The sequence below is a fragment of the Apium graveolens genome, chromosome 6, assembly GCF_009905375.1.
Source record: "Apium graveolens cultivar Ventura chromosome 6, ASM990537v1, whole genome shotgun sequence".
Lineage (NCBI taxonomy): Eukaryota > Viridiplantae > Streptophyta > Magnoliopsida > Apiales > Apiaceae > Apium > Apium graveolens.
Genome location: NC_133652.1, coordinates 274,664,825 through 274,692,815, shown reverse-complemented (window position 1 = coordinate 274,692,815; position 27,991 = coordinate 274,664,825). Strand labels below are relative to the sequence as shown.

Here is a 27,991-nt window from a genome sequence, read left to right as displayed (position 1 = left end):
GTAATGTTTATTAAAATAATTAATAAAATTGGTCAATAAGAAAATCATATTTTGACACTTAATATAACATAAAGTTAAAACATTAAATATAAAATAAAAATTTGAACACAGTATATATATACTAAATATAAATATAATATGAATATATGTGTATTGATGTGCAAAGTTAGGAATGACTATAGGATCAACAGAAAGGATGAGATACAAGATATCTAAAATTTTTTTCTAACAGGTATCATGATTGGAGTACTATATTTTTTAGCTAACAGATGGTTGGAGATGCTAATTACAGTTTTTTAGCTAAGACTTTTTAGCTAACAGATGTAAATGGTTGGAGATGCTATTAGACCCCTTTTACAATTATAGTTTCTCATCGTCTGACATTCAAATAACCCTAATCTCAAGAAAGCAATTATGACCCAGCCATCTAACCATCTAACCCTCATTTTCTTTGATTATCAGGTAATCTTACACATACGTATGTGTAAACAATATTACGGCTGCTGAGTCAGCAAAGTATGAAGAGTCAGCTAATGATAAAATAGAATGACAGTTGTAGTTAGTTAGTATACAGCTGTAGTTAGTTAGTATATAAGGCCTCAGTTAGTTAGTTACAGGAAATAATTTTTTGCTTCTATGTAATATACACACAAATATAAAACTAGATCGGAAGATAGATACAGTAGTCATCTTCTTCATTTCAGATATGTAATTTTCAGTATTTGATTGCAATCTTACATGGTATCGGAGCTAACCTGGATGATCAGATCACCACTCCTGCAGTCTTGTTTTGTGATAATCAATCTGCTCTCTACATTGCCACGAATCCAGTGTTTCATGAACGCACCAAGCACATAGAAATGGACTGTCATCTTGTCCGTGAAAAGATCAAGAAAGGTCTGGTGGTTACTCATCATTTGCCCATTCAACAACAACCAGGTGATCTGTTTACCAAGGCTCTTCCATCCTATCAGCTTCAGTATCTTCTCTCCAAGTTAGGTGTTTGCAATCTCTTTCAGCCTCCTAACTTGAGGGGGGATGTAAACAATATTACGGCTGCTGAGTCAGCAAAGTATGAAGAGTCAGCTAATGATAAAATAGAATGACAGCTGTAGTTAGTTAGTATACAGCTGTAGTTAGTTAGTATATAAGGCCTCAGTTAGTTAGTTAGTTAGTTACAGGGAATAATTTTCTGCTTCTATGTAATATACACACAAATATAAAACTAGATCGGAAGATAGATACAGTAGTCATCTTCTTCATTTCAGATATGTAATTTGCAGTATTTGATTGCAATCTTACAGTATGCCTATATACGTCTTTATATGTGTATATTATATGGAGAGATACCAATTATGTCATATATAAAGTGATATGAATTGTATAATACCTGTATATTTATATGTGTTAAAATCTTTTCTTGATCATATATCTTATACTCCTTTAATTGTTATTTTGTGTTAATGATTATTGTGTGTTTATCAGGATTGTAAAAATTGATGATTAATCTATATTGTTAATTGTTTAATAATGTGTTAATATTATTTATTTATTTGTGAGTGTTAAGGTTTAAGTCGTATCATCGTTTTGTCGGCTTCACCTGCACCATGTCCTGGGGACTTCAAATTGCATACTTGTATTAAATAAAATGATATTTGGTTGTTCTGTATTAGGGGAAGTAATTGCAAAGTTGCAGAATTTTATGTTCTGTTATTTGCAGAGTCAACAAATGGATTTAAAGACTGCTGTTGTTAACATGTACTGTCATTTCTAGTTTGTGATTATGGAATGTTATCATTCATGGTTTGGTCATAAAGATGCACTTCACTGGAGATTTTGATACTTTTACTCAAATTGAAATGTGTATACTACAGACTTTTTGAATTAGTTGGTCTTTGATCAAGTTACTAGGAGTTAAAACTTCCTTTAGCAAAAATGAGACTTGCCATTGAATCCATGAATTTTGGATTAGAATTAGACTTATCATCTTTCTAGTCATAAATTTTGTTTTTAAAATGTTGTTTTAGGTGCCCGACTTATATATAGTGAGGTTAAAATATTATAGTTTTTATATAAAACTAGGTTGTTGAGTTGTTGATGCAGAACAGCTAGCTATAGAATACTTGGAAAAGGAGGATAGAAAGAAAAGAAAGTACCTGCCAATAAGTGGTTCCAAGTAGTTATGATTTTAAGCATGTTATGTGTTTGCTTATTATTTAGTTATTAGTAGTTATATTTTGTTTTAGCAGTTTGTAGGAATTAATCTCTAAAAGATTGCCAGGTGTGCAGGTAGTTATGTGTGAAGGTTGTTATTGCAATCCTTTTGTTGTATATGTATATTTAGACACTTGACTGTACAACAGAGGGATCAGTTTTATTCAATAGATTTTTCAGTATGTTTACATCTTCTGTTCTTGAGGATTCAAGCTCCTTATATATATTAAGGTTTTAGTCGATCACGTAGTTGATTCGCGACTCTTTGCATACCGCTGCATCAATTGGCATCAGAACCAGGTTTTGTTATTGGTTTCATGGCTCCAAGTGTTGGAAATGGTAGCAATCCCTCGACTGATGACAATCAGGAGAGCTCTACGATGTTGAGGCAAATAGCTAACACTCAAGCAGAAATGACAAGATCTGTGTAGTCGTTAGTGAATGCTGTTACTCGTTTGACGGAGACAATGGTTCAGAATCGGACACGGAATCATGAACCTCCTCTTCGTGGTACACAAAGGCAGCAAAGAACAATTGTTCGAACTACTCGAAGACAACAAGGTTTCATTGAACATTCTAGCGATGAATAACTTGAGGATTTGGTTTTACAGAGAGGATCAAGAAATCATGTTGTTATACAGAATAGAGAGAGGCGCAATGATGGAGGTCACGAAGAAAATCATGGTGAATTTAAGATGAAAGTTGATCTTCCACAATTTAATGGTCAATTACATATTGAAGATTTTCTTCATTGGCTAAATGAAGTGGAGCGGTTCTTTGATTACATGGAAATTCCAGTTGATAAGCAAGTGAAATTAGTTGCTTATAAATTGAAGGGTGGCACATCTGCTTGGTGGGAACAATTACAAGTTTCGAGGACTAGATAAGGTAAACCTTATATTCGCTCATGGCTAAAGATGAAAAGGCTGTTACGTGGTAGGTTCTTGCCATTAGATTATGACCAAGTATTATTTCAATAATATCAAAATTATCGCCAAAACTATAGGAGTGTGACAGAATATGCTATTGAATTCTTTCGATTATCAACCCGAAATGATCTTGTTGAAACAGAATCACAACAAGTTGCAAGGTTTATCAATAGGTTAAAATTGGTGATTCAAGACAAAATTTGACTTATTGCAGTACATACTCTTAGTGATGCTTTACAACTAGCCATGCAAATTAAAACTCAGTTAGAACGACCTACTGCCCAAAATGTACCTTACAAAATAAATTCCATTTCTGCACCATCTGAAGAATCTGAACCTACACTCACATCTTGTTCTAAAGAAAAGGTCATAACACGAAACCAACAGCCTGCCAAGCCTTATCATCCTAGGAACATAAATGGGATTAGAACGTCGAAGTCAGCCAATGTGAATCCATATGCACTATCTGGAGTTGATAAATGCTACCGTTGTGGAGAACCGGGCCATAAATCCAATCAATGTCCAAGAAGAGCTCGAGTTGGTTTAGCTACACATGATGAAGATGACAATTATGACATTCCAAACGAAGTTGATGAGGATGAAAATGAAATAACTTATGAAGATGAAGGAATATCGTTGGTATTGAGAAAGTTGTTGTACACTCCTCAACATGAATTGTATGATCAGAAGCACAACATCTTTACAACCAAGTGCACCGTGAAAGATCGTGTATGTGATTTAATCATTGACAGTGGGAGTAGTGATAACATAGTTTCAAGTCTGATGGTAAAAAAATTGAATCTCCCTATAGAAAATCATCCTAATCCTTATTCTCTTGGATGGATCAGAGATGTCGGAGAAGTCAAGGTAAGTCAAAGGTGTCAAGTTTCCTTTTCAATCTGAAAATATTACAGGGATGTTGTTATTGTGACGTGGTTGATATGAATGCTTGTCATATGTTACTCGGACGTCCTTGGAAATATGATGTTGATGTTGTTCATAAGGGAAGAGAAAATACATACACTTTCTTTAAAGATGGAGTAAAAATTATATTGGGTCCAAACAAAGGAGAAAGATGTCAAAAGACTTCACCAAGGGTAAACCAGAATTTCCTTATTTCAAATAACATTATAAAGGGGGCAAAAGAAATAGGAAAACTTTATGCATTGGTGATTAAAGGAGAGACCCCAGGTTCAGCAAAATATCCGTCAAAAGTACAACCCATATTAGATGAGTTTGCTTCCCTGGTTCCAGATGAGTTACCAGAATCTCTACCACCTATGAGAGACATTCAGCACCATATAGATTTGCAGCCTGGTGTAAGTTTGCCAAATTTACCTCACTACACTATGAGTCCTAAAGAGCATGCTATATTACAAGAACAAGTTGATGATTTGCTCAAGAAACGTTTTATTAAGCCAAGTATGAGTCCATGCGCAGTCCCCACGTTACTTACTCCAAAGAAAGATAAGAATTGGCGAATATGTATCGACAGTCGTGCCATTAACAATATTACTATTCGTTATCGTTTCCCAATACCACGTTTGGATTATATGCTTGATATGTTGGATGGATCGAAAGTTTTCTCTAAAATTGACTTAAAGAGCGATTATAATCAAATAAGGATCAGGCCAGGAGATGAATGGAAAACAGCATTCAAGATAAAGGACAGACTCTACGAATGGTACGTAATGCCATTTGGTCTTTCAAATGCACCAAGAACTTTTATGAGAATAATGAATCAAGTACTCAAACCATATATTGGAAAGTTCGTTGTTGTATATTTTGATGATATATTGATTTATAGTCAGAATGATGAGGACAATTTATATCACTTATGGGAAGTTTTCAATGTGCTTAAAGAGAATTCACTTTATGTCAACATTAAGAAGTGCAGCTTCTTAACAGATAAGTTAGTATTTTTGGGGTATGTGGTTTCTGCCGAAGGAATACATGTTGATGAAGAAAAAGTCAAGGCAATTAGGAAATGGCCTACTCCGTAATCTATAGCTGATGTGAGGAATTTTCCTGGTCTGGCATCCTTTTATCGTCGATTTATGAAAAATTTCAGTTCTATTGCAGCCCCGTTGACAGAATGCATGAACTGTAAAGTCTTTAAGTGGATTGATGAAGCTGCAAAAATTTTTGCTCTACTAAAAGAGAGATTAACAGATGCACCAGTACTTGCATTACCTATTTTTGACAAGTTATTTGAAATTGACTGTGATGCATCTATCGTGGGAATAGGAGCAGTGTTGTCATAGGAAGGAAAGCCTATTGCATATTATAGTGAAAAACTCAGTGAAGCAAGAAAAAAGTGGACAACTTATGAACTTGAATTGTATGCTGTTGTACAAAATTTAAGACATTGGAGTGATTATCTTATCCAGAAATAATTTATCATTTACAGTGATCACCAAGCTTTAAAGACGATCAACAACATTTCCACTTCAAACTGAATGCATCTAAGGTGGATTTGTGATATTCAGAAGTTCACATTTGTGATTAAGCATAAATCTGGTAAACACAACAATGTAGCAGATGCGTTGAGTCGTCATGCTTGTATGTTTGTTATTATGCACAATGAGGTGGTACGATTTGAGTACCTCAAGGATTTATATGCAGATGACGAAGATTTTGGTGGTACTTGGTGTAAGGCTATTAAAGGAGAGCATGATACTGATTTTAATCTTCAAGATGGGTTTCTTTTTAAAGGCAGCAGATTATGTAAGTATAAGGTGTTTAAAGAGGGGGATCTGGTCATGGTCTATGTGTGAAAAGAACGGTTGCCTGCTGGAACTTACAACAAACTTGAAGTTAAGAAGATTGGACCAGTTCTTGTTCTTCAGAAAATAAATGACAATGCATATGTGGTTGATTTACTAGATGATCTTGCCATTTCCAAGAGCTTTAATGTCAAAGATCTCTTTACTTATCACCATGACAAGACTTTAGTTGATTCTTCTTCATTAAACTCGAGGGCGAGTTTTTCTAAAGATGAGGGGACTAATACAGAACAGCTAGCTATAGAATACTTGGAAAAGGAGGATAGAAAGAAAAGAAAGTAACTGCCAATAAGTGGTTCCAAGTAGTTATGATTTTAAGCATGTTATGTGTTTGTTTATTATTTAGTTATTAGTAGTTATATTGTTTTTTAGCAGTTTGTAGGAATTAACCTCTAAAAGGTTGCCAGGTGTGCAGGTAGTTATTTGTGAAGGTATTTATTGTAATCTTTTTGTTGTGTCTGTATATTTAGACACTTGCCTGTACAACAGAGGGATCAGAGGGATCCGTTTTATTCAATAGATTTTTCAGTATATTTACATCTTCTATTCTTGAGGATTCAAGCTCCTTATATATATTAAGGTTTTAGTCGATCACGTTATTGATTCGCGACTCTTTGCATACCATTGCATCAGTTGTCTTCTTAAAAAAATGGGTTGTATTACTAAGTATGGATTGAATAAAGTTAGCTAATTTTTTTATAATATATTACAATTTTGATTACACTAGTAAAACTATAAGGTCACGGTGGGGGCGAAAAATTGTCCTATTAAAGTTGTGGAGAGAGTTTGGAAGAAGAGACATAAGCATGTGGAGCTTGTATCTCAGTGTTTTCAAAATACAAGCACAAAGAAATCAAGTGAAAAAGAAGATGAGAGTGTTATTAGGCATCATATTAGTTGCTTCTAATAAATGTAGATGTTCATTTAATTACACCTATGATATTGATATTAATTTTATGTATTACTTATACATATACATAATTGGTGTTTCTGGTATCTTTCCAGTTGTATAAAGCTAAGTTTCATTGAAATAACTCTGTAAGTAAATTCGCATTGCCCTGGATGCGCCATAGATGTGAAGCAAACTGTCCACTAACTAAAAGGTACAGACCCTATATACTTCTTGACCTCTTGTATAGTCGTATTGTTCAAATAGGTAATTTAATTTGCTTTTATAGTATTATATAAAATGTTATGATTTATTTTGTTGTGTATGTGTGCAGGAGAGACTAAGACATACTACTTTCCATATAAGATTATTTCTAAATTACTTGTGTTAATTTAAATTAACATATTAAATTGAACAAAAAGGCCTTACGTGTGTTGCTAAATTGGTTATAATATAATGGCGTTAATAGGCTCTACTTATAATTTACTTAGAAGTTCTTGCGTTACATATAATTTATATAATACTGTGATATGATTTGATCCTTATATGTAGTTAGTTAAAAATTTACAAAACCTTTATCTAACTGCTGGCAACTTCTTTTATTAAGAAGTTCAATCAGGGGAAAAAAAAAATTTAAAATCTGCTCATCTGATTTTATGCTTACAAGTATGGATCTCCGTACTTATACTACTACAAAATTATACTTAGGATACATAACTTTTATAGCACTTTTTAAGAAGAGCTATGCAAGAAATACACTTACATAGCATTTAGACAAAAAGCGCTATAAAAGGAACAATCTGAAATTATGAAAATAAATGAAAAATAAGCAAAAACAATTACATGACGTTTCTTTGAAAAGCGCTAAGTAAGTTCACACTTGCATAATATTTTTCAAAGCCCTATAGTAGATTAATCGATTGCTTCTTCTTTTTATTTTTAATATTTATCAAAACCAATCACTAATCCAAAACCAAAAAAGTCGGAGGAGGCGGCTCTTTTCTTTCCCTGGACCGATGACTCCTGTTACGAGTCCGGGAAGCCTCCTCAATATGAGGCTTAAAATAGGCTGTGTGAAGTAAAAGAAGAAAAAGTATCCGATTATGTTTCCAAATTAGTCCAACTTCGTACTTTTCTGGCGCTAGTTTATTTTAAGTATTTTTTTTATTTTTTTACTTTTAATTGATTTACCTGCATCTAAACTCTAAATTAAATTGAAATATTGTTCCTATTTTCTGGAGATGCCATGTTTCCAGTACATATAGAGGTTTCTTCCCCAACTTTCAGATTCATCGAGGAAGTTTTTTCTTCTTAGTCTTTAATTGAAATTGAACTTGCATATACTTATATAGATGTATACATATATGTACCCAATAAACCTTATAATCCGGTTTTAGGCTCAGAAATGTCAGGGAAGATTCAAACTAACGTGTTGCCTTCAATCGAGCCTTATTAGCCCCAATTAATCATCTCTGTGATTTTGACCTTGATAACTCACCGAGTCTTCTCTTTAATTCAGGTATTAAAACTAAATTTTAGACTTTCAAATTCTACTTAGTATGGCTTCAATTTGATATTTTAGATGTTAATTTATCTATAAGAAAGTCTCGTACATGTTATGTATGTATTTTTCTAATTTCATATCTAATCAACTTTCTTTATTTAGAGTGTAAATTTGATTTATCTAGTTGGCATAATGGATTTTATGCATTGAAGTTTAATCCCAAGATATCAGACTTGGGTCAGACTTGGGTCCGGCTAAACTTGTTGAGGAGGAGAAGACTCATATAAGCACCCGAGTTACTGGACCTTAGTAAGTGCCTTTGCTACGATAACAAATATACATGAATATATACTTTGTAATATTAGCAACAACTATAATTTTCTTGGGAATATCATTTGTGTGAATGGAGTTTGTCCTTTTTGATTATGTGATTTTAAGAAAGTCATAAAGAAGTAGTCACATTCTATCTCTATTTTAATGATTTTTTTCGTCAACTTGATTAGTTAATTTATCAACTCAGTGTTTTCCTTTTAAATTGGTTTCCGGATACCATTTTTTGCAAATTTTTGCTACCTTCCTACCACATACATTTTTTATAAGTTCTTGAAATAATGTCCACTCCGGTAAAATAATGGTCAAGCGATAACATAGATAATAAGATCATCAATATCCTACGACATCGAAGCAGAATTTTGTATTAGAATGACCATAGAAAATGACAATTTATTGTCAATTTTTTTATATTTCAAAATGAGGCTCATATGATTATTCAAAGAAAATGTATTAGAATGAGGTTTAATTACTACTTGGCACCCGTTATACCAAAAAATAGAGCTGACCATAGGAACATGGACTCATTTTTATTCACGTGACTAACAATTCTGTACCAGGACACTGTTGGTGCCTTGGAAGTGTCTGTGAACAACCAATGGCCTTGAAAATTGTATGGTAAGATCGTATGTATCTCGATATTAATTTTAGTTTTACTACGGGTCATAGCTAAATCTTATATTTTCTACTTCTCCGGTGATAACATTCTCTATTTTTTGGTACTCAATTAGATCATTTATTTTCTCTTAATAATAGTGATAACATCAATGCTGAAGCCTAATAGTACTAATTCAGAAATGGTTTATCATATTGTCGGCTCTAAACCTGTGCAGAAGAGAGTTATACCTTAAGGATCATTTCATGAGGTATCATCAGTTTCAACTTCTTCGTCTGCATTCTAATTTCTAATGTTTTATATGAACCTGCAAACAAGGAAAATCTCTTATTTCTCTTTCTTTTTACCTTTCACCTGGAATAGACACCAACAGATGATATCGTATGTGGGGTCATAACTTTTAAAAACTTTACAGTTTACTACTTGGGAATTTAATGTAGTTAACTGTTGTTTAGGCATTTAATTTAGATATTTGTAGACTTTGAAAATGTTGTTCCTAGTGAACTGAACTAATCAGAATTGGGGGTGCAGACCGATATGTTACATGATGAGAAAGAAAATGTGGCAGATGATTTAAAGGTTTGTTTAGTTATTAATGTTTTAAATTCTTGATTTTTTCTTAACCAAGATTAAGCACATTGATCGACTTGGTAAAGTAAAATGATGTAGTGGCAATTTTTATTAATTCAGCCTTAGCTATATGCTTGAATTAATTCGAGCATAAAGGTCTAATGATATTTAAATACAGGAAACAAACTAGTACGAAGAGGTTTACTAGTACAAATAGGTAGCTAGGTATCATATAAACTCAATTTTTAAGTAATTTTTGGTTAATCTGTTTCAGTTATATATGCCATTTTGTCATAATTGTTTGTACATATCTCCCTTACCTGTTAAGCTTAGTAAACGTGACTCACTCTTTGACCAGAATGGTTCCAATAATCGATGAGATTGATGGAAATTGACTATTACCATATTTGACAATTTTAGTATTGCCCAAAAGGCTCTCTTAATAATACAAAAACAATGTCAAACCATGCATATATTTAACTCTTTTTTTAAAGCCAGCATAATTTCTGTTGGAGTAACTTTTTTATCATAGCATATATTATATACCATGCATATTAACTTGTTTTTTAATTACAGGAATCACATTATGATGATCAAGATGACAAGTTAGGCGGAACTTAGTATGTTATGGTCGCATTTATGTTTCTAGATTGTACTTTCGTACTTGGATAAATTTCGAACATATGATGATCTTTTTTATTTTTTCAAATGATGTAAACTAAAGATATTTGGCCTTTTATTCAATCGATTATCCGTATTTGAGCAATTATTTTTATTACTACATATATGTTGGGGAAAAACGTATGCATGTATTGTTATGATTGCATATCTTTGGAAAGTAGGTACAAAGCAGGTGAAATATTTTGGTAAACACGTAAAACAGAAAGAATACTAAAATCAGAAATATTGGTATTAGCGACCAAAGCCGGTAGTTGATACCGGTTTCTTTTTAGCAGGTATTAAGGACAGCAGCTGGTAGCTAAAACTAGTCGTAGGCATTTGAGACAAAAAAAACAGTAGCAAATTTTATTCTCTAATATAGCGATGCCATTTAGTTGTTGCATATTGTCGCATATATTAGCGACGGAGTTTAATCGCAAATTTGGTCGCAAAAACTAGCGACCAGAAAGTGGTCGCTAAATTAGTCGCGACCACGTGAACATGTGAGATGGCAACGCTGACGCAGCTTTGCGACGACATCGGTCGCTGTTCAGCGTCGCTAAACAATCGGTCGCTAAAAGATGTCGTTAATATGCATTTTAGAGACTAGTTTTTATGTAATAGACTTTAGCTACCTCAATCGGTCGCTGAAGGGCTTCAGCTACCACATGCGGTCACTGATGTGCGGTCGCTGATGGGAATGTTTCTTGTATATTAACATAAATATACAGATGACCCCTTCAACTATGAATCGATTACAGGTTATGATATGAAACAAGAATCTAAAACCTCTAAACTTTTAGAACAACTAACTCATACTTCATTACCTTTTTACCAACTTTCTCATCTCATTTTCTCTGAATTATTCAACTTCACTTTGAGGAAGGAAAGGTTGCTAATCCCAAACAAACTCAAGAGTTGACTGAAAAAGCTGGAGCTGAGAAAGAAGTAGAGCAGCAGGATGAAGAAGTGGAACCAAGGAAGATTACTGTTGAGCACACTCCTCCTGAGGGTAATACAGGGGAGAAACAGATCTATCCTCCATCGCCTTTTCCTAAGAGGCTGCAAAAGAAAAAGCTAGACAAGCAATTCGAGAAGTTTCTGGAGGTGTTCAAGAAACTTCATATTAACATACCTTTCGCTGAGACTCTCGAGCAGATGCCTAGTTATGCAAAGTTTATGAAAGGTATTCTCTCACGGAAGGTGAAGCTAGATGATCTAGAGATTGTCGCTCTCACGGAGGAATGCAGTGCTGTGCTGCAGCAGAAGTTGCCTCTGAAGCTTAAAGATCCAGGAAGCTTCACTATTCCATGTACTATTGGAAAAGTATCTTTCGGCAGATGCTTGTGTGACTTGGGAGCTAGCATCAATATGATGCCTTTGTCAATCTTCAAGCAATTGGATTTACCTGATCCCAAACCAACTTACATGACCTTACAGTTGGCTGACCGTTCTATTAGATATCCGAGAGGTATTGTGGAGGATGTCTTTGTCAAAGTGGAATTTAGACCTGTCAAATCGGATAACTGGATCGGTTTCGAATCAGATCTATTTCGGATCGGTTTCACTTTCGGATTATGATATAACTCGAGGTCATTCGGATCGGATCGGATGTGATTCGGTTCGGGTCTAATTCGGATAAAAAATGGATAAAATTCGGATAAAAATCGGACAAAATTCGGTTCGGATTAAATTCGGTTCGGATATTTCGGATCTTAACTTATTTATTTTTTCATGTTTTGAGACATAAAAAAATATTTTTTATTAAATGTAGTACTTTTAATATAATATAATACACTTTTACATTAATTTATAATTCAATAATAAAATTATCATGAATATAAGATACATTTAAATATGAAGTTTGCTTATTTCAGATCATATTCAGTTCAAATATTATATGAATCGGTTTTGTTTGGTTCCAATTTATAATCAGATCTAGTATTTCGGATCATTTTCGGTTAAATTTTCGGTCCGGGTAATTTTTAGATCGGTTATATTTAGATTTCGGATAATTATCAGATTATATAATTCGGATTTCGCATCAAATCTCGGATCCATAGATTTAGGTTAGGTTCTTCGGATACAGACCCATTTTGCCAGGTCTAAGGTGGATTAACTTCGTCATTCTTGATTTCGAGGAGGATAAGAAGATTCCCATAATCTTAGGAAGGCCTTTCTTGGCAACTGGAAGAACCTTGATTGATGTACAAAAGGGTGAGCTTACAATGCGAGTGTTGAATCAGGATGTGACTTTCAATGTGTTTAGTGCTATAAAATTTCCTACTGATAATGAGGAGTGCTTAAAAGTCGAGTTGGTCGATTAGGTGGTCAAATCGGAACTTGATCAAATGCTAAGGTCTAATACCTTAGAAAAAGCCTTGTTGGAAAATTCAGACAGTGAAGATGACGAAGGTGATGAGCAACTGCAGTATTTGAATGCTTCTCCCTGGAAAAGGAAGATCGATGTGCCTTTTGAATCTCTTGGAATGGAAGAATTGAACAAAGCTCCTAAACGCCTCAAGCCTTCTATTGAGGAAGCTCCCACTCTTGAGCTTAAGCCTTTACCTGAACATTTGAGGTATGCTTTTTTAGGTGATGCATCTACTTCGCCTGTTATTATTGTATCTGAACTTTCAGGTAGCGATGAGGAAAAACTTTTGAGAATTCTTAGAGAGTTCAAATCGGCAATTGGATGGACTATAGCAGATATCAAGGGAATCAGCCCTTCTTACTGCATGCATAAAATTCTGCTGGAAGAAGGTAGCAAACCTACAGTCGAGCAGCAAAGAAGACTTAATCCAATCATGAAGGAAGTGGTAAAGAAGGAAATTCTGAAGTGGCTAGATGCAGGGATCATTTATCCTATCTCTGACAGCTCATGGGTAAGCTCGGTTCAATGTGTACCAAAGAAAGGTGGTATCACTGTGGTAGCAAATGAGAAGAATGAGCTTATTCCTACACGGACAGTCACGGGGTGGAGAGTCTGTATGGACTACAAGAAGCTAAACAAGGCCACTAGAAAGGATCACTTTCCCTTACCCTTCATTGATCAGATGCTTGACAGGTTGGCTGGTCATGAGTACTATTGTCTTCTGGATGGTTATTCGGGTTATAATCATATTTGTATCGCTCCAGAAGATCAGGAGAAAACTACCTTCACTTGTCCATTTGGTACGTTCGCCTTTAGATGAGTTTCTTTTGGTCTGTGTGGTGCACCAACCATATTTCAATGATGTATGATGACCATCTTTCCTGACATGATTGGCCAGAATGTGGAAGTGTTCATGAACGACTTCTCAGTCTTTGGCGATCCTTTTGATGAATGCTTGCAAAATCTCGGACTTGTTCTCAAGAGGTGCGTTGAAACCAATTTAGTTCTCAATTGGGAGAAATGTCACTTTATGGTGCCACTACACCATAGATTGGCTATTACAACCACATATTTAAAAACCTGTCAAAAAATGTTACAAATGAGAGTATATATTTCATGTATTGCAAGGACTTTTAAAAATGTTGCAAATAAGTGCAAAAAATGGAGTGAGTTGAAAATTAATATTCTATTGCAATGAAAATTTTAAGACGTTACGGTATGTCCAAAATTTGGGCCCAAAAATATTAGCGCGCTTCAAATTATTTGAGTTAAAAATTTTGTCGGGCTAAGCACAAATAAGAAAACAAAAACAAAAACAAAAATACATAACACACACGAGAGACGCACCACATGACAGGCAAAAAATGCAGGAGAAAGAGATGGAGTAAAAAGATTCAAGCTAAATCTGGATCTAAATATTTAAGCTCGGGGATTCCTCTAAGCACAATCAGGGTCGAAGGTACAAATCTGAACTCGAGAATCGAGTTTCTTTCTCAAATCGATTTTATTTGTTGATAAATTCAAAGGGGTGTTTTAATTAAGGTTTATATTATTAATTAGTGGTGATTTTTAAATCTTATTATAGATTTATATACCTTTTAATTGAAGATTTTCTTTAAGTCAAATTCTAAAATTTAGGCTTCGATTTTGATTAAGTCGGATTTTATAATTAGGGCTTTGATTGTGATTATGTCCGAGGTTTTAAATTGGGAACTTTTGTTGTTAGTTAGTGTTTCTAAGCTTTTACGTTTATATGCTCTATTTGTTTGATTGTGTTTGTAAGAATGGGAATTTTTTTGTGTAAGATATATTATTACATGTTTGTGTTTGCTAAACTATATTATTGTCATTGTTGTCATCATAGTCAGTGTCTTTTATGTCGGTGTTACAAGATATACTATAGGTCTCTGCATATGAATATTGTTCCTGGATGCTAAAGAAAATGATGAGGACATCGGCTATACAAAGGGAAGGTTATGCTGATGGTAAATATTGCATCTCAATAGCGAGGTTACTAGATATGTTGTTATCATTTTTTGCTATTCTTAATAAGAGAAAAGTAACCGGAACCTTGCATATGCTAATGATCCTTATTCAAAGGAGTTCAGAATTAAAACTAATGACAAGCTAACCTCTGTAAAGGGTAGAGTTCTCTCTCCTCCATGGGTAATGCTAAATTATAGTGCTTGACACATATCCCGCTGGTTGCTTTGATGTTATATGATGTCTTGGACGTGTTTCTGACACATGGGTCAATTGTGTCTTCTGTAATTCTTTGCTTTGGAATGAACAATTTTACACTAATTAATGGAATTTAAACATTTACTTGCTGGATCTCATTGTGCTTTATTGTTCTGTCATTTATACTGTTCTTTTGCATTTCTGTTATGATTTTTTTTATTCCTGTGACTGAATAGCTGTCAGAACTTAGGTCATTACTTTTGGCAAAAAGAAAAGAAGCTTAGGGAATTTTTAATTTTTATTTAAACTATCTAATTTTTCAGATAAGGTTTGCTTAGAGTTTAGATGCTAAATAAGTGCCTAGTTTAGATGCTAAATAAGTGCCTTTTTATTGTTTTCAGGAAGAAGGGTATAGTATTTGTTGTAATCGACCAAAGCAGGCATTTGTATGAACAAGGTCCTTTCGATATTGTTCTGCATAAGGTTGGTCATTGGTGTATACTGCTACACTTAATGCCTTCACTGTTGTGATTTTACGGTAATCCATTTTACCATTATATATTGTCCTATTCATCCTAGCATTGTACTTGTACTTTTTACTTGTAGTTATGCCTAACATTATAATATGACCATGTTTTGATGCAGCCAACAGGATAGGAATGGCGAAAAGTACTTGAGGATGGTTCTGAAATTTCCATTCTCTTGTTCTTTATTATATTAGTTAAGACCATTAATATCGATTATTATGTGATTGCGTATTATAATGCAATTGTGATGTAATTAATTAATTAGTTAAGACCATGCTTGCATATTTTACTGTAATTAAGTGCCCAGATTTATCAAACTACGAATGGTAAGTTAATCGCTATCATCATTTAGTTAAACACTCACATATTTTTATTCACATATTTATTCCATAAAATATTCCTTTTCTGATGAACCACATTGATGGAATAAAAACAAGCATCCTTTTTTAATTACTTCTACACCAGGAGATGACTATTTAAGGATTCACATTTGTGCTATGGGAAACTGGACTTTTGAACTTAAAAACAGATTTGAAAGGGTAATATTTACTCACTTCTATATATAATTACTTCTTTATCTAAACATACACCTGATGCACTTTTAGATTGCAACTGTCTGACTACGGAACCCCTATTGGACTTAGTACTCCTGGCATTATTTTGTTGTTGATATCATTATATCTCCTCTATTCATCTGTTTCATCTTTAAATTTTTTTATGCATTTCAGGATATTTATTCAGTTTTATTTTCTGTTATACTAAATTACAGGGACTGTGGTTGATTCTCATCCCACTAGATTCAACTTCTATCTCTGCAGCCATGCAAGCCTTCAAGTAAATTCTATTTTTAAGTGTTTTATGATCAAATTCATTTGTAGCAGATTGAAGAATTTTCTAAGATTTATTTTTCTAATTTGTAGCATTAACAGGGAACCAACCGGCCAACACATTATCATGTTCTTACAGCTATATTACTTGGAAAGTAGCAATATAAAGAAGAAATAATAAATAGACGGACTTGATCATTTTATCAATGTATAGCTAAGATAGTTATGTTTGTTAATTTTAGACTTATCGGCACATTATTTATCAGCAGATAGCTAAGAGGATGTACTTTACATTTGTTAAGAGTAATTAGGTAGGGGACTTGGTTGTTTTGTCTTGACTTGGTATTTTCTTATAGTTTGTATTAAATGATGTCGTATTAGACATTGTGTTGCTTTTGAATTTTTGTAAATGGTGTATTCTAATATTTAAGAAATGACATTAGTGTTTGGTTTTGTGGCATAAAAAATGTCTGGTTTTGTCTATTTACAATCAGATCATAGTATTTTTTTTAAAAAAATATTATTGCAATTATGTCCAAATATGTTGCCATTTACCATTACACTAGCTATAAAATATGGCAATTGGTTCAGAATTGTTGCAATATTGTTAAATTTGACCTTAAATTTCATTGCAATTGGACCAATTAATGTTGCCTTAAGGTGATTATTTAGCCGACAAAAACATCTATTGCAATAATATAACTGCGTTATTGTAAACTATATTTGGTTGCTACATATGACCCTATTGCAATAATATTTTGGTGTTGCTATACATGGCTTAAAATGTTGCTATAGGACCTTTATTGCATCACCACCGGATGCAACGCCAAAATTTTGCATATTTGTTGCCATATATTCTGCTGTAACATAAATAGCCCTTAAGGCAATATATTTTTGTTGTTGCTATATGCATTCTATGGTGTAGTGTGCGTCAAGGCATAATTCTCAAGCACAAGGTTTCTAGTAAGGGTCTTGAGGTAGATAAGGCCATGGTTGGGGTCATTGAGAATCTTCCCCCGCCTATTTTTGTCAAGGGAATTCGCAGTTTTTTTGGTCACACGGGTTTCTACAGGCATTTCATCAAGGACTTCTCAAAAATTTCAAAGCCATTGTGTAGTTTACTAGAGAAAGATGTTCCTTTTAAATTTGATGACGAGTGCCTTGCAACGTTTGAGACATTGAAGAAGAGTCTAATCACGGCACCTGTCATAACCGCACCTGATTGGAATGAGCCTTTTGAGATGATGTGCGATGCAAGTGATTATGCAGTTGGAGCAGTTCTTGGGCAGAGGAAGAAAAACATATTTCATGTGGTATACTAAGCTAGTAAGACCCTCAACGGTGCTCAACTGAATTATACTACTACAGAGAAAGAACTTTTGGCTATTGTCTACGATTTTGAGAAATTTCGATATTATCTACTTGGGACTAAGGTGACAGTGTTCACTGATCACGCTGCAATTCGATATCTCGTCTCGAAGAAGGACTCGAAGCCTAGATTGATTCGATGGGTTCTTTTGCTCCAAGAATTTGAACTAGAAATCAAGGACAGAGAAGGAACTTAAAATCAAGTTGCTGATCATCTTTCGCGTTTAGAGAATCCTAATGCTACTTCATTGGATAAGACATTGATAAATGAGTCTTTTCCCGACGAGCAGCTGTTTGGAGTGCAAGAAGAAGAGCCGTGGTTTGCAGACATTGTGAACTACCTTGTGAGTAACATCATGCCCCCCGACTTATCTTATTATGGTGATACAGCAACCTGCGAGGTGGTTAGTGCCATTTTATTATCCACTTGATCTCGAGATTCTACATCGAGCTAGCGACGTAAAAGAAGCGCTTCTTGGGAGGCAACCCAAGTATGTTGTAAATTAGTAGGTAGAGGAAGCAAGAAGAAAAGAGAAAAACATAAAAAAATAAGAAAAAGAAAAAAATTCAAGGCCAAGTACAGAAGTTGGGCGCGCCCGCGCTGATCTAGCGAGCGGCCGCGCCATTTTGCCAGTAGCTGAGCGTGCCCGCGCTGTCCTAGCACACGGCCGCGCTGGTTTTCCAGAAGTAGAGTGCGCCCGCGCTGTCCTAGCACGCGACCGCGCCGAGTCCCTGTTCAGAAAAAAAAATAAAAACAACAGTTTATTAGAGAAAATCAGGATTTTAATTACAAAATCAATTATAACCCGATTTTTACTCTTCCACACCCCATAATTCCCTCTCCTAATCAATTCCATTATTCCCACGATTCCCATAATCAATCCCACTTCTATTCCTTCTCAAATTTACATTCCTCCACCTATAAATACATAAACTTGCATACATCTTCCCCACCAATTCACAAACTCTCAACATATATTCTCTCTAAACACTTAAGTTTTTAGTCTCTCTTATTCAATCTCGATGGCACCCAAAAGGCAAAGAACTCAAGTTGGAAGCAGCACCACCGATTCATCATCTGCTGGTGGTGTAAGGCCCAGATTCTCTACTCCTGAGGCTGAGGAGGAGTATATGAGGCTTCTCTCGAAGCCTATTGCTAAGGAGAGAGGATTTCTTCCATTCAGGAGGGATGGTAAGTTGTTGGAGATGATTCTCGAGATGGGCTGGGAACCTTTTTGTGAGGCTCCCGCTGCTGTGTCCATGAGTGTTGTGTGGGAGTTTTATGACAATGCTAAAGCGGAGAAGAATGGCTTTACGGTGGAGAGGGGGATGACGGTCGAGTATAGTGCTGAGGCTATAAGGAAGGTGATTGAGCAGCCCGCGAGGAACCTCGGACAGGACACTTGGAATGATAAGACTCCGAAGGACTTTAACTTGAATCTGATCGTTGATACTCTCTGTGTGCCTGAGACTCATTGGAAGTTCGAGAGGGGCACTACTGATTACTCCACGTTCCCTGCCTCATGCATGAACAGGTTTGCACGAGCTTGGAACTCATTTATTTGCGCTAACATCATGCCATCTTTGCATGTGCATGAGATTACTGTAGAGCGTGCTCGTCTGCTTTGGGGTATTTTACAGGGTGACTACATTGATTTGGGGATGGTGATCTATCAGGGGAGAGGAGGCCGATCCATCGCAGCAGCAGCAGGAGGAGGCAGCAGGAGCAGATATGGGAGCTGGTTTGAGTTCGACGCAGTATAGGCATCTTACGAGGAGGATGGATGCGGTGCACGACATCCACAGTCTGTTTGCACGCGATCTCACCTTGACACTCCACTCGTTGAGGGTGATGATTCTAATTCTGAGTAGGTATGCCTGGTTCCTTACTATTACCTTCACTGAGGACAGTGAATATTTTAAGTTTGGGGTAGTAGTTGAAGGAATATATTTGTGTGAGTCTCTTATAGTTTGCATGTTCATGATAGTTTTATTTCATATAGTTGCATATATTTTGTCATGTAGTTGCATATATTTTGTCATGTAGTTTTTATTTTATTTTATTTTATTTTTGGTAGTTCTTATGATAGTTTGTTCATGTAGTTTCATGCATTTGTATTATATCATGATTCCCTTAGATAATTTTTCCGATTAATTGGTGATATTGGTGCTAGTGTAGTGATATTGTATTTAGTAATGTTGAGTCTTATTGGATTGATTTGCATGCTAGAGAATTTTGTATTTCACTAAGTCTTATAGGTTGCTATAGTGCTAGATCATAGTCATGATTTGTTGGTTTGTCGAGGTTTAATCGCGTGTTTATATTTAGAATTTAGGGTATTCTCTTATTTATAAAAGACACGGATATTTAGAAATTGGAGAATTGGATTTCATTGCTAGTTGTGTGGCTAGGTGTCAAATGGCTAGTAGTCGGCTCATATTTTTATGAGTAGTCTAGGGTTGAATGAGATGGAGCGAAACACACTAATTCAGAAATTGAAAAAAAAAAGAAAAAAAAAAGAATAAGTGTTATGTATAATTGATCACGAGTGGGCTCTTTAGTACTCGAGTTATTAAGTTCTTAGGGGACTTTGTGCCTAGTGACCTAAGGCTTCTATAGTCTGGGATCCGCTAACCTAACGCTCACTACATGGGCACTATTGTATAAGTCTTTTGTGGACCTCACTCATTGCACGATCAAATAAGCATATGTGTTTTTTTTGTATGAATAAAAGCATGAATCCATGATTAACTCCGATAAAAGAATTGAAGTGTTATAAGTTATTTTGAGTCTAGCTTTTATTTTGTTTATAAACTTGCGATTGTCTTGATAAGTAGTGACTTATGATTGTCGATCTAGTTGCTATAGTATATTTGTAAGCATTTGCACACACGCACGTCTCTGGTGTGTAGATTGATTTGTGAGATTTGATGGATCTTTATATGAATAATTATATTTTCTGAAGTGTTGCTAGTTTATTGGTTTAGTTATTCTTTGGGGATCGTTGCATTTATATTAGATGCATTCATGCATTTTTATTTCTTGTTCTTTGAGTCTCTTAGTGATGCTTTACAACTGGCCATGCAAATTGAAACTCAGTTAGAACGACCTACTGCCCGAAATGTACCTTAAAAAATAAATTCCATTTCTGCACCATCTGAAGAATCTGAACCTACACTCACATCTTGTTCTAAAGAAAAGGTCATAACACGAAACCAACAGCCTGCCAAACCTTATCATCCTAGGAACATAAATGGGATTGGAACATCGAAGTCAGCCAATGTGAATCCATACGCACTATCTGGAGTTGATAAATGCTACCGTTGTAGAGAACCGGGCCATAAATCCAATCAATGTCCAAGAAGAGCTGGAGTTGGTTTAGCTACACATGATGAAGATGACAATTATGACATTCCAAACGAAGTTGATGAGGATGAAGATGAAATAACTTATGAAGATGAAGGAATATCGTTGGTATTGAGAAAGTTGTTGTACACTCCTCAACATGAATTGTATAATCAGAAGCACAACATCTTTACAACCAAGTGCACCGTGAAAGATCGTGTATGTGATTTAATCATTGACAGTGGGAGTAGTGATAACATAGTTTCAAGTCTGATGGTGAAAAAATTGAATCTCCCTACAGAAAATCATCCTAATCCTTATTCTCTTGGATGGATCAGAGATGTCGGAGAAGTCAAGGTAAGTCAAAGGTGTCAAGTTTCCTTTTCAATCTGAAAATATTACAGGGATGTTGTTATTACGACGTTGTTGATATGAATGCTTGTCATATGTTACTCGGACGTCCTTGGCAATATGATATTGATGTTGTTCATAAGGGAAGAGAAAATACATACACTTTCTTTAAAGATGGAGTAAAAATTATATTGGGTCCAAACAAAGGAGAAAGACGTCAAAAGACTTCACCAAGGGTAAAACAGAATTTCCTTATTTCAAATAACATTATAAAGGGGGCAAAAGAAATAGGAAAACTTTATGCGTTGGTTATTAAAGGAGAGACCCCAGGTTCAGCAAAATATCCTTCAAAAGTACAACCCATATTAGATGAGTTTGCTTCCCTAGTTCCAGATGAGTTACCAGAATCTCTACCACCTATGAGAGATATTCAGCACCATATAGATCAGCCTGGTGTAAGTTTGCCAAATTTACCTCACTACAGAATGAGTCCTAAAGAGCATGCTATATTACAAGAACAAGTTGATGATTTGCTCAAGAAAAGTTTTATTAAGCTAAGTATGAGTCCATGCGCAGTCCCTGCGTTACTTACTCCAAAGAAAGATGAGAGTTGGCGAATGTGTATCGACAGTCGTGCCATTAACAATATTACTATTCGTTATCCTTTCCCAATACCACGTTTGGATTATATGCTTGATATGTTGGATGGATCGAAAGTTTTCTCTAAAATTGACTTGAAGAGCGGTTATCATCAAATAAGGATCAGGCCAGGAGATGAATGGAAAACAGCATTCAAGATAAAGGACAGACTCTACGAATGGTATGGAATGCCATTAGGTCTTTCGAATGCACCAAGAACTTTCATGAGACTAATGAATCAGGTACTCAAACCATATATTAGAAAGTTCGTTGTTGTATATTTTGATGATATATTGATTTATAGTCAGAATGATGAGGACAATTTATATCACTTATGGGAAGTTTTCAATGTGCTTAAAGAGAATTCACTTTATGTCAACATTAAGAAGTGCAGCTTCTTAACAGATAAGTTAGTATTTTTGGGGTATGTGGTTTCTGCCGAAGGAATACATGTTGATGAAGAAAAAGTCAAGGCAATTAGGAAATGGCCTACTCCGTAATCTATAGCTGATGTGAGGAATTTTCCTGGTCTGGCATCATTTTATCGTCGATTTGTGAAAAATTTCAGTTCTATTGCAGCCCCGTTGACAGAATGCATGAAAGGGAAAGTCTTTAAGTGGATTGATGAAGCTGAAAAAGTTTTGCTCTACTAAAAGAGAGATTAACAGATGCACCAGTACTTGCATTACCTAGTTTTGACAAGTTATTTGAAATTGACTGTGATGCATCTATCGTGGGAATAGGAGCAGTGTTGTCACAGGAATGAAAGCCTATTGCATATTATAGTGAAAAACTCAGTGAAGCAAGAAAAAAGTGGACAACTTATGAACTTGAATTGTATGCTGTTGTACAAGATTTAAGACATTGGAGTCATTATCTTATCCAGAAAGAATTTATCATTTACAGTGATCACCAAGCTTTAAAGACGGTCAACAACATTTCCACTTCAAACTGAATGCATCTAAGGTGGATTTGTGATATTCAGAAGTTCACATTTGTGATTAAGCATAAATCTGGTAAACACAACAAAGTAGCAGATGCGTTGAGTCGTCATGCTTGTATGTTTGTTATTATGCACAATGAGGTGGTAGGATTTGAGTACCTCAAGGATTTATATGCAGATGACGAAGATTTTGGTGGTACTTGGTGTAAGGCTATTAAAGGAGAGCATGATACTGATTTTAATCTTCAAGATGGGTTTCTTTTTAAAGGCAGCAGATTATGTAAGTATAAGGTGTTTAAAGAGGGGGATATGGTCATGGTCTATGTGTGAAAAGAACGGTTGCCTGCTGGAACTTACAACAAACTTGAAGTTAAGAAGATTTGACCAGTTCTTGTTCTTCAGAAAATAAATGACAATGCATATGTGGTTGATTTACCAGATGATCTTGCCATCTCCAAGAGCTTTAATGTCAAAGATCTCTTTACTTATCACCATGACAAGACTTTAGTTGATTCTTCTTCATTAAACTCGAGGGCGAGTTTTTCTAAAGATGAGGGGACTAATGCAGAACAGCTAGCTATAGAATACTTGGAAAAGGAGGATAGAAAGAAAAGAAAGTAACTGCCAATAAGTGGTTCCAAGTAGTTATGATTTTAAGCATGTTATGTGTTTGTTTATTATTTAGTTATTAGTAGTTATATTGTTTTTTAGCAGTTTGTAGGAATTAACCTCTAAAAGGTTGCCAGGTGTGGAGGTAGTTATTTGTGAAGGTAGTTATTGTAATCTTTTTGTTGTGTCTGTATATTTAGACACTTGCCTGTACAACAGAGGGATCAGAGGGATCCGTTTTATTCAATAGATTTTTCCGTATATTTACATCTTCTATTCTTGAGGATTCAAGCTCCTTATATATATTAAGGTTTTAGTCGATCACGTTATTGATTCGCGACTCTTTGTATACCATTGCATCAGTTGTCTTCTTAAAAAAATGGGTTGTATTACTAATTATGGATTGAATAAAGTTAGCTAATTTTTTTATAATATATTACAATTTTGATTACACTAGTAAAACTATAAGGTCACGGTGGGGGCGAAAAATTATCCTATTAAAGTTGTGGAGAGAGTTTGGAAGAAGAGACATAAGCATGTGGAGCTTGTATCTCAGTGTTCTCATAATACAAGCACAAAGAAATCAAGTGAAAAAGAAGATGAGAGTGTTATTAGGCATCATATTAGTTGCTTCTAATAAATGTAGATGTTCATTTAATTACACCTATGATATTGATATTAATTTTATGTATTACTTATACATATACATAATTGGTGTTTCTGGTATCTTTCCAGTTGTATAAAGCCAAGTTTCATTGAAATAACTCTGTAAGTAAATTCGCATTGCCCTGGATGCGCCATAGATGTGAAGCAAACTGTCCACTAACTAAAAGGTACAGACCATATATACTTCTTGATCTCTTGTATAGTCGTATTGTTCAAATAGGTAATTTAATTTGATTTTATAGTATTATATAAAATGTTATGATTTGTTTTGTTGTGTATGTGTGCAGGAGAGACTAAGACAGACTACTTTCCATATAAGATTATTTCTAAATTACTTGTGTTAATTTAAATTAACATATTAAATAGAACAAAAAGGCCTTACGTGTGTTGCTAAATTGGTTATGACATAATGGCGTTAATAGGCTCTACTTATAATTTACTTAGAAGTTCTTGTGTTATATATAATTTATATAATACTGTGATATGATTTGATCCTTATTTGTAGTTAGTTAAAAATTTGCAAAACCTTTATCTAACTGCTGGCAACTTCTTTTATTAAAAAGTTCAATCAGGGGAAAAAAAATTTATTAAATTTTTTTAAAATCTGCTCACCTGATTTTATGCTTACAAGTATAGATCTTCGTACTTATACTACTACTAAATTATACTTAGGATACACAACTTTTATAGCACTTTTTAAGAAGAGCTATGCAAGAAATACACTTACATAGCATTTAGACAAAAAGCGCTATAAAAGGAACAATATGAAATTATGAACATAAATGAAAAATAAGCAAAAACAATTACATGACGTTTCTTTGAAAAGCGCTAAGTAAGTTCACACTTGCATAATATTTTTCAAAGCCCTATAGTAGATTAATCGATTGCTTCTTCTTTTTATTTTTAATATTTATCAAAACCAATCACTAATCCAAAACCAAAAAAGTCGGAGGAGGCGAGTCTTTTCTTTCCCTGGACCGATGACTCCTGTTACGAGTCCGGGAATCCTCCTCAATATGAGGCTCAAAATAGGCTGTGTGAAGTAAAAGAAGAAAAAGTATCCGATTATGTTTCCAAATTAGTCCAAATTCGTACTTTTCCGGCGCTAGTTTATTTTAAGTATTTTTTTTATTTTTTTACTTTTAATTGATTTACCTGCATCTAAGCTCTAAATTAAATTGAAATATTGTTCCTATTTTCTGGAGATGACATGTTTCCAGTACATATAGAGGTTTCTTCCCCAACTTTCAGATTCATCGAGGAAGTTTTTTCTTCTTAGTCTTTAATTGAAATTGAACTTGCATATACTTATATAGATGTATACATATATGTACCCAATAAACCTTATAATACGGTTTTAGGCTCAGAAATGTCAGGGAAGATTCAAACTAACGTGTTGCCTTCAATCGAGCCTTATTAGCCCCAATTAATCATCTCTGTGATTTTGACCTTGATAACTCACCGAGTCTTCTCTTTAATTCAGGTATTAAAACTAAATTTTAGACTTTCAAATTCTACTTAGTATTGCTTCAATTTAATATTTTAGATGTTAATTTATCTATAAGAAAGTCTCGTACATGTTATGTATGTATTTTTCTAATTTCATATCTGATCAACTTTCTTTATTTAGAGTGTAAATTTGATTTATCTAGTTGGCATAATGGATTTTATGCAATGAAGTTTAATCCCAAGATATCAGACTTGGGTCAGACTTCGATAACAAATATACATGAATATATACTTTGTAATATTAGCAACAACTATAATTTTCTTGGGAATATCATTTGTGTCAATGGAGTTTGTCCTTTTTGATTATGTGATTTTAAGAAAGTCATAAAGAAGTAGTTACATTCTATCTCTATTTTAATGATTTTTTTGGTCAACTTGATTAGTTAATTTATCAACTCAGTGTTTTCCTTTTAAATTGGTTTCCAGATACCATTTTTTGCAAATTTTTGCTACCTTCCTACCACATACATTTTCTATAAGTTCTTGAAATAATGTCCACTCCGGCAAAATAATGGTCAAGCGATAACATAGATAATAAGATCATCAATATCCTACGACATCGAAGCAGAATTTTGTATTAGAATGACCATAGAAAATGACAATTTATTATCAATTTTTTTATATTTCAAAATGAGGCTCATATGATTCTTCAAAGAAAATGTATTAGAATGAGGTTTAATTACTACTTGGAACCCGTTATACCGAAAAATAGAGCTGAACATAGGAACATGGACTCATTTTTATTCACGTGACTAACAATTCTGTACCAGGACACTGTTGGTGCCTTGGAAGTGTCTGTGAACAACCAATGGCCTTGAAAATTGTATGGTAAGCTCGTATGTATCTCGATATTAATTTTAGTTTTACTATGGGTCATAGCTAGATCTTATATTTTCTACTTCTCCGGTGATAACATTCTCTATTTTTTGGTACTCAATTAGATCATTTATTTTCTCTTAATAATAGTGATAACATCAATGCTGAAGCCTAATAGTACTAATTCAGAAATGGTTTATCATATTGTCGGCTCTGAACCCGTGCAGAAGAGAGCTATACCTTAAGGATCATTTCATGAGGTATCATCAGTTTCAACTTCTTCGTCAGCATTCTAATTTCTAATGTTTTATATGAACCTGTAAACAAGGAAAATCTCTTATTTCTCTTTCTTTTTACCTTTCACCTGGAACAGACACCAACAGATGATATCGTATGTGGGGTCATAACTTTTAAAAACTTTACAGTTTACTACTTGGGAATTTAATGTAGTTAACTGTTGTTTAGGCATTTAATTTAGATATTTGTAGACTTTGAAAATGTTGTTCCTAGTGAACTGAACTAATCAGAATTGGGGGTGCAGACTGATATGTTACATGATGAGAAAGAAAATGTGGCAGATGATTTAAAGGTATGTTTAGTTATTAATGTTTTAAATTCTTGATTTTTTCTTAACCAAGATTAAGCACATTGATCGACTTGGTAAAGTAAAATGATGTAGTGGCAATTTTTATTAATTCAGCCTTAGCTATATGCTTGAATTAATTCGAGCATAAAGGTCTAATGATATTTAAATACAGGAAACAAACTAGTACGAAGAGGTTTACTAGTACAAATAGGTAGCTAGGTATCATATAAACTCAATTTTTAAGTAATTTTTGGTTAATCTGTTTCAGTAATCTATGCCATTTTGTCGTAATTGTTTGTACATATCTCCCTTACCTGTTAAGCTTAGTAAACGTGACTCACTCTTTGGCCAGAATGGTTCCAATAATCGATGAGATTGATGGAAATTGACTATTACCATATTTGACAATTTTAGTATTGCCCAAAAGGCTCTCTTAATAATACAAAAACAATGTCAAACCATGCATATATTTAACTCCTTTTTTAAAGCCAGCATAATTTCTGTTGGAGTAACTTTTTTATCATAGCATATATTATATACCATGCATATTAACTTGTTTTTTAATTACAGGAATCACATTATGATGATCAAGATGACAAGTTAGGTGGAACTTAGTATGTTATGGTCGCATTTATGTTTCTAGATTGTACTTTCGTACTTGGATAAATTTCGAACATATGATGATCTTTTTTGTTTTTTCAAATGATGTAAACTAAAGATATTTGGCCTTTTATTCAATCGATTATCCGTA

General features: G+C 34.3%; 1 protein-coding gene and 1 long non-coding RNA gene across 9 annotated transcripts; both read left to right on the top strand.

The window, feature by feature from the left end:
• Positions 1-260: 260 nt before the first annotated feature.
• On the top strand, positions 261-27,991 carry LOC141667675 (uncharacterized). Of its 3 annotated transcripts, none has more exons than XR_012552739.1 (5): positions 261-462; positions 24,399-25,812; positions 26,609-26,666; positions 26,805-27,243; positions 27,811-27,991. It is a non-coding gene; the product is annotated as an uncharacterized LOC141667675 (long non-coding RNA). The 3 variants fall into 3 exon arrangements; XR_012552738.1 differs by having other exon boundaries at positions 341-462; positions 24,399-24,496; XR_012552737.1 differs by lacking the exons at positions 261-462; positions 24,399-25,812 and having other exon boundaries at positions 26,047-26,666.
• LOC141667674 (uncharacterized) lies at positions 655-16,742 on the top strand. 6 transcript variants are annotated; one of them, XM_074474252.1, is made up of 4 exons: positions 12,646-14,331; positions 15,455-15,591; positions 15,699-15,773; positions 16,350-16,372. In XM_074474252.1, the coding sequence occupies exon 1, from the start codon at positions 12,850-12,852 to the stop codon at positions 13,690-13,692; it is 843 nt and encodes a 280-aa protein (XP_074330353.1). In that variant the 5' UTR covers positions 12,646-12,849; the 3' UTR covers positions 13,693-14,331; positions 15,455-15,591; positions 15,699-15,773; positions 16,350-16,372. The 6 variants fall into 6 exon arrangements, 5 of the variants coding, with proteins under 5 accessions (XP_074330353.1, XP_074330351.1, XP_074330350.1 ...); XM_074474250.1 differs by having other exon boundaries at positions 15,699-16,742; XM_074474249.1 differs by adding an exon at positions 14,765-14,857 and having other exon boundaries at positions 15,455-16,742.

What these genes read in the sequence shown, in the direction of transcription:
- LOC141667674 (XM_074474250.1), top strand. Translation starts at nt 12,850, where the DNA reads ATGCTAAGGTCTAATACCTTAGAAAAAGCCTTGTTGGAAAATTCAGAC.